The sequence below is a fragment of the Sprattus sprattus genome (assembly GCF_963457725.1).
Source record: "Sprattus sprattus genome assembly, chromosome: 6".
NCBI classification, from domain to species: Eukaryota; Metazoa; Chordata; class Actinopteri; order Clupeiformes; family Clupeidae; genus Sprattus; species Sprattus sprattus.
The window spans coordinates 17,910,860-17,918,974 of NC_137925.1; the positions used below are offsets into that span (position 1 = coordinate 17,910,860).

The 8,115-nt window shown below is 41.0% G+C and overlaps 1 protein-coding gene across 1 annotated transcript; it reads right to left on the reverse strand.

Moving 5' to 3' along the window:
- Positions 1-323: 323 nt before the first annotated feature.
- On the reverse strand, positions 324-7,161 carry LOC308367524 (arrestin domain-containing protein 3-like). The gene is made up of 6 exons (XM_080841461.1): positions 6,852-7,161; positions 3,124-3,184; positions 2,795-2,942; positions 2,484-2,580; positions 2,115-2,371; positions 324-1,906 (listed from the first exon to the last, which is right to left on the reverse strand). The coding sequence occupies exons 1-6, from the start codon at positions 7,105-7,107 to the stop codon at positions 1,190-1,192; spliced, it is 1,536 nt and encodes a 511-aa protein (XP_080697587.1). The 5' UTR covers positions 7,108-7,161; the 3' UTR covers positions 324-1,189.
- Positions 7,162-8,115: the final 954 nt, after the last annotated feature.

An 8,115-nucleotide genomic window follows, 5' to 3' on the forward strand; every position in this document is an offset into this window, starting at 1 on the left:
GTCCTTGAACGGTAAAGTTATTGTAATTCAGATAACATATGTGACAACTATTTTAACGTTTAGATTGACAAATGTTATTTTTTACTAGGCCTACTCATGGCTGTGACCCGGAACAGTTTGACCAAAGTTGCGATAGAATTCTTCGGCCTCTACACACTAAAGGTATTTACAAGGGCATGAGACTCATTTTAAAACAGAATGCTGCACAGTAATGACGTTGTCTTGTGAAGTTTGACCTTGTTGGTTTTATTTGTGAACAGATTTAACTATCATTTATCTATTGACGAATGTCAGTCTCTATGACATCTTTGTAACAAGCACAGTTGTCAGAACAGCAAAGGAATACAGAGGTTAAACGTCAAATACACGTCAAGGGCTACCAATAAATATCACCACATTACTGTTACTATATTTTTATTTAGCAGACAAAATCTCACCCAGGCAACAGTGTACCGAGTGGCAAATTTACATGCGCGTATGTAGTCCACTACATTTATGAAACTGCTTGCAGAGGTAAGTTTTGGGCCGGATCAAAGATTCACTTACGTGAACATTGCAAAATAGTTAATTTGGCATTGGAAGAGGTCTGCGCTCTCAGTGTAGCCTAGTTCATTTAAATGTACTACTAAAAAATTATATTAGAGGGTTACTTTGTAAAGTTGGGCAGCAATGATTTCACCTTTGATTTACATAAAGTGTACACAATATTCTAATATGTTTTTTGATGCAAGTCATAGACAATTACATTAATTCCAAATAACATGCAGCTTGTGGTTGATTTAAGACACACCCTTTTATCTTCATAGGCAAGGGAAGGGGCAGTCTCATATGAAAGTAACTAGGGACCACCATTAATTCCAGTGTAACAGAGCTAATAGAGAACATGAATATGAAAGGTCTCTAGGGCTTCAATATACAATTAACGCTAGGCTAATGTTCATTATGTATCAGGGTTAGTAACCCACGTGTTAACTACTATTTCCTGTTGCTGAATTGCTTTACATTGAACGTTCTGTAACTCCATTGAAATGACAGATGACATATTTGTTTGCAGCAGTACAAACAATTGTTTTTGTATGAAATGTGTTTATTTGTGATGGATTGATTGAATGAATGGATAGATGATGATGTCATCACACTGACCACTCCTGTGTGTGACTTAGGCACTTAAGAAATAGGCCGTGGTTAGTTAGGACGGAGGTTTAGTTGGTGTGGGATCTGAGGCAGCCGAGGTTGGAGGGCCCTCTGGTGCCGGTACACTGGGGAACACCATATCGTAGGAAGGGGGATCATACCCGGGGTTGTCAGACGTCGAAGACTGTTGCGCACTGGGGGATGACAAGAATGAAGGTGCAGAAGGTGCTGGGTATTGCGGAGGGGCACTTGGGGTTGACAGAAAATCATGGCTAGCTGTTCCGGGAACGTATGGTGGTGCAGTGGGAGATGAAAGAAAATCAGGTGCAGGTAGCGTAGGGTACAAGGGCGGAGCAGTTGGCACTGGATGTGTCACCTGCTCATACTGTGGGGGGGGCAGTTGGTCGTGTGGATTTGGTTGCATTGGTGGAGGAACAGCTGGTACCGGATATGCTGCTTGATTGTAGAATGGAGGTGGATGCACAGCTGGTACTGGATATGCTGCTTGATTGTAGAATGGAGGCGGATGCACCGCTGGGTTGGTTGCTATTGGGTGCATTGCTGGAGGAGGAAGCCCTTGGTCTGGTGGGTACAAATAACGAGGCGGTCCAAAGGCACCTGGTGGTGTAGGCTGGTTGTTCCACTGGGAGTGGCTGCCGTGGCCAAAGGGCGATGGCGCCCCCGACACCCTAGGACCATGTCTGCTTGTCGGCAGAATGACCATGGGGAATTTGATCTCTGGGTCTGAACCATATGGCACATCAATGTAGACCTGTAAAAAGATGCCAGTGTTTGAACTAAACAAACATTCCCAGAACAGAATCAGACTGCATTCATTTCTGAAAGCCTGCAAGAAATGCATTCATGCCAAAAGACTACCTGTAAGTACTCTTTATGTAAGAAGAGGATAAGCATTGTTTCTCAGTTATGTAGCATATAGTGTCTTAGACACTACCCAAAGTGATGGGTAGTTAAGGTACCTTTAATTTGTATTCTACTCTGATGATCTTGCAGAACAAAACGGTTGGGGGAATAGAGTTGGGGATCATCAATTCCTGGGTCACAGTTTGATGATCTTTAGATGGGATCGGAGCCCCCTCCTCTTTTAAAATGGTGCTTCGTTCTATTTTGGTGGATGAATGTGCAATGTATGTGACTTTCTTGTCGAGTCTGTATTTAGGTTTGAGATTACGGGACGATGCGTTTTCAATCTCTGCTTGAACGATAAGCATTTCTCCTAAAAAAAGAAACAAAATCAAGAATAAACTGTTTTTTACATATATCTTTTAAATATATCTTCAGCTTAACACCTGCACACATTTTTATAGAGAAAATGTATGTTTTCTTACCAGGCCTGTATCCTGTCTTTTCAATGTGAACTTTAAAAGAAAGGCTACCAGAGGAGAATAAATTCATCTTCTTGTCTCTTTCTCCAAACTGGGGCGACTGCACATAAGACAAGAATTACATAGAATAGAATATAGATGACATAGAATTAGGGAATACAAAAATGTCCCACAAGGGAGCACTGTAGAGTAAAACTGGTCCCAGATGTCAACTACTGCACACTGGTTGGATGTGAACTTTAAGCAGACTATGCTATTCAAAGCAACTTTTTTGAAAATGTACTTTTTTGTTCTCATCTGATCATGACACTCACCTTTAGCTGAGCTGTGTCTCCACCCAACCTGGTTGCAAAGTTTATTCTGGCTGACGCTTTCTTTTTCATTTTCCAAGATCGCTTCATCTTTGCCTCCAGTTTGTATCTAATGTTGCCATGGTGCCCCTCAAAGGCTGATGGGAAGTTCCTGGAGACAAAATTTAAATCAGAGAAAAGCCCACCAAGTTTTATCACTACAGCAGAAGGGCTTGAAGCACTGAATGAGACTTGTACAGTATGACTGTGGATGGGGTGGGAGGTATAAAGGTTGTATGGAAGATATGAAATCTGATCTTTTACATCCTGATATCTCTTGCTCATCCTCTTACCCTTCAGGAATCTGTAGGCAGAATGGATACTCATGTGTCCCAGGGGTCACCGTAGTATTCTCTATTCAGAATGAAAACAAATATATCTTTGAGGCATGCTTCGTAAGGCAGAGATGAAACAATATGAACAGATATAAGTGACCGGAGAGTCTTTGGACATTTGGACCCTGTTGTCACCTGGTATTAACATGCGTCTTTGGTGATCTGATTACGAGTAGTCTGCTCAGTTGTGCAGGTGTAAACACACTCAAGAAGCATGTTAACTGACGGCATCATTAAAAAAAAGCCCATAGAGATATATTACGTGGCGATTTGGTTTCCCTGGAACATATAAACGATTGCACTGGGCTATAATGTTAGAATCTTCTTTTAATGTTTTTTTTAAATATTTTTTTTTCAGTTCCAAAACTAGCATGCTAACTACCAAAAAGGCATGCAAGCAGACCACCAACAGGCCAGTTGACACTGATAGAAGCTTTCCAACCCACTTACTGGTGCCTTTTGGCATTATAGCTGGCAATGTCATGCTGTGAAAGCTTTTCTTCCATTTTTGCAAGGTGTTCCAGCCAGGAGACAAAGAACTACGTAGTTCATATCCTTGATGGGTAGTGGGAGAGACACAGGTGTGTATCTGTCCTTCACATGACCATATGCTATCAAAATTAATTTGAGGTTGGCACCTAAACGAGTTGCCTATAAAACCATACCTCAAAAAGTGTCAAATTGTTGCAAAGTGTTACTTTAATATAAAAATAATATGTATAAAAACAAAACAATCGTAGATGATAATATAGCACCACTGTGTAACCTAAATGATGAATGTGTTTATTTGCATTCAGAGTAAGATCATTCCATTAGATAGGCATTCTAATGCCAGGTGTGAACTGACATACTAAGCTGTCCAACTGTGATTAGATCACCCAAGACACAACTTAATATAATATTTATCTGAGTCACTGATAATGTTCAATCATAATAATGACAACAAGAAAAAAAGTAAAGTTAAAATAAAATTTCCATCAAATGATGAATGTATCATGTGCATCATTTTATATTTCAAGCCAACAAAATGCTCTTATTAAGTCTTAAACATAAAACCGTATGGCAATTAACCCTTTTCAGCCATTCATACTATAAAACCCTACTCCCCTCCTACAGCTCATAATACCTGGATTCACCTTAATGTTACATAAAACCACATGGTTATCATTTCTTCCGCACAACTTTTAAAATTTGGAGCAAGGAAACCCCTGTATATCCATATTAGGCCACACTACAAACAACATATATATATATATATATATATATATATATATATATATATATATATATATATCTGAAGGCAATTGTATACAGCCACGGAAAAAATTAAGAGACCACTTCAAAATTATCAGTTTCTCTGGTTTTACTATTTATTGGTATGTGTTACAGTAAAATGTACATTTTTGTTTTATTCTATAACCTACTGGCAACATTCCTACCAAATTTCAAATCAAAATATTGTCATTTAGATCATTTATTTGCAGAAAAATGACAATTGGTCAAAATAGCAAAAAAGATGCAGTGTCTTCAGATCTCGAATAATGCAAAGAAAACAAGCTCATATTCATTTTTAAACTACACAATACTAATGCTTTAACTTAGGAAGAGTTCAGAAATCAATATTTGGTGGAATAACCTTGATTTAAAATCACAACTTTCATGTGTCTTGGCATGCTCTCCACCAGTCTTTCACATTGCCGTTGGGTGACTTTATGCTACTCCTGGCGCAAGAATTCAAGCAGCTCGGCTTCTTTTCATGGCTTGTGACCATCCATCTTCCTCTTGATCACATTTCAGAGTTTTTTTTATGGGATTCAGGTCTCGAAATTGGGCTGGCCATGACAGGGTCCTGATCTGGTGATACTCCATCCACACCTTTACTGGCCTGGCTGTGTGGCATGGAGCATTGCCTTGCTGGAAAAAACACTTCTCAGAGTTGGGGAACATTGTCAGAGCAAAAGGAAGCAAGTTTTTCTTCCGGGACAACGTTGTACTTTGCCTGGCTGAGGTTTGTAAAAGACCATAAGGATTGAACCAAAGCCGACTGGAGGGTCTCCTAGTTCATCTTCTCTGATGAGTCCAATTTTCAGCTTTGCCCAACACATGGTCGTCTGATGGTTAGACGGAGACCTGGACAGGCCTACAAGCCACAGAGTCTTGCACCTACTGTGAAATTGGACTCATCAGAGAAGACGAACTAGGAGACCCTCCAGTCGGCTTTGGTTCAATCCTTATGGTCTTTTACAAACCTCAGCCAGGCAAAGTACAACGTTGTCCCGGAAGAAAAACTTGCTTCCTTTTGCTCTGACAATGTTCCCCAACTCTGAGAAGTGTTTTTTCCAGCAGGGCAATGCTCCATGCCACACAGCCAGGCCAGTAAAGGTGTGGATGGAGTATCACCAGATCAGGACCCTGTCATGGCCAGCCCAATTTCGAGACCTGAATCCCATAAAAAAAACTCTGAAAAGTGATCAAGAGGAAGATGGATGGTCACAAGCCATGAAAAGAAGCCGAGCTGCTTGAATTCTTGCGCCAGGAGTAGCATAAAGTCACCCAACGGCAATGTGAAAGACTGGTGGAGAGCATGCCAAGACACATGAAAGTTGTGATTTTAAATCAAGGTTATTCCACCAAATATTGATTTCTGAACTCTTCCTAAGTTAAAGCATTAGTATTGTGTAGTTTAAAAATGAATATGAGCTTGTTTTCTTTGCATTATTCGAGATCTGAAGACACTGCATCTTTTTTGCTATTTTGACCAATTGTCATTTTTCTGCAAATAAATGATCTAAATGACAATATTTTGATTTGAAATTTGGTAGGAATGTTGCCAGTAGGTTATAGAATAAAACAAAAATGTACATTTTACTTTAACACATACCAATAAATAGTAAAACCAGAGAAACTGATCATTTTGAAGTGGTCTCTTAATTTTTTCCGCGGCTGTATATAACACTGTTCCACCACATGCTGGGGATTGGTGGCACAGTGGCTTACTACAACATGGCACAATTGAGAACATTTAGAAATTCGACACTGACCATGAAATAATTGTCCCATAACACAGGGTGCTTGGCATATTTAAAAACATTTTTTAAGCAGTTGTGTTCCCGAGGCTAAAAGCCTGTTTGGAATGTCAAGCGTTCCAACACCCACATAGCCCATATGGTCAGTGTAATATGAAGATAAACCCAGACACGTCTTTGTTCCACAATTTCAGGCACAAGGACGTAATAATAGCACAGAAAGTTAATCTGAAAAGGTGCTTGATCGGATAACGGTGCCTCTGCCTCTGTCCACACATATCACGGTGTTCAGCGGTCTGGCTCGTTCAAACTTATCGCTCCTGTCATGTAAACATGCTTGTCATTAATCATGCCTTTCGTCTGTGAGCGTAACTACAAACCGTTGGCATTATTGCAGTCCATGATTAGGTTAAAATGAAAGCGTTGTGCGGAAGCCAACCCGACATTCACACGTCCATGACAAGACATGACTGCAGAGAGCTTTACTGGCCTTATTTCAGGCCTCATCTTGGGCAACCACAGTCCAGGCAAAATAGCCTACAACTCTTAAAGAGGTCTCACACACTGCTGCAAAGCCTCGACCGCAAGAAACACGAATGCAACTTTTTTTGTTTTAACGGTAGCAGTTTATTACAACTAAACAATGTTTCGCTATCTTACCAGTTTCCTCTGATATCAACACCTGTTTTAATTTGAAGTATTTCTCGTGAGCTGAATATGTTCGGTCGTCATCGCCATGACGCTCGGTCCAGCGGACGTCCGCATCTCCCTTGACTTTAATGAAAAGATATTCTATTTTGGCTTCCTTTCCAAGCTGCAGTACCACGCGTCCTTTAACATAATCCCCACATGTGAAAGTGTTGTCTTCGTTTACGGCGTCGTAGCTCACTGAAAAATCTTTAATAGTTCCCGGCATTGTCAGTTAGAGAGAAGAGGGACGTCCCAAACGAACATAGTGTCCTTCTCTATTTCTGTCCGTCCGCTAGTGAGCCCCGCGGAAGAGGGTGTGCTTGTGTAGTAGCCTACACGAGCCCCCTGTGACGTTTCTGCCCCTAAAGGCAGCACATGAAACTGCACCCTTCGAAGGAGGCTACAGCCCAAGTCAGAAAACTGCAGTGCATTTATGGCAATCGTAACATTTGATCCCGAAAAACCGAGGTGGTCCTGTTGCACATGTGAAAGTTGGAGAGAAAGTTGTGTATGTATACAAATCCCATGAACGTATTAGGTAAAAACAACATCAGATAGCATATATAACACATTTTCATTCACACTCAGTATGAGAGAGGTCTGAGCCAGCCATCTCAACATGTGGGATGTAGGCTTCTGGATCGTGGTTGCAGGCAGGCAGGAGAACATACAGTGCAGGAGACAGTGGCTGTCTTATACAAATACAGCTATATTTATTTACAACAGGGACTCGAACCCCAAAATCATATATACAAAAAACAAAGGGACTTGAACCCCAAAAACATAAAGACATACACCAGGGTAATCACAACCCCAAAACAAAGAAACATACACTGAACAAAACTAAAGCTTTAAAACAGACAAGGTACAACTATGTCACACAGGTTTGTATAGTACCTTGTCTCAGCTTCTCTGCAGCCTGTCCAGTCTGTCCAGTCTGTCTCTAGCATAACAAGGTAGTCCAGGGGCTAATTAGGCCCAATCAGTCCCAATTGGACCCGTCCACAGGTGCAGGGGAACAAAGTGAGAAGGGGGGGGGGGGGGGGGGGACTTCACCTTTTCACACTCAGTTACATGCAGTCTTTCATAACGCTAAAGTAAGTGGTGGTAGTGGTAAGGGTGTGGTGTATTTCCACCAGACATGGAGCGTGAACCTCCATGAGAGGTGAGAGAGGTCTCATGCCAATTAACCTGACTATGAACTTTCCTTGCTATCTCTAGCTTAGGGAACCAG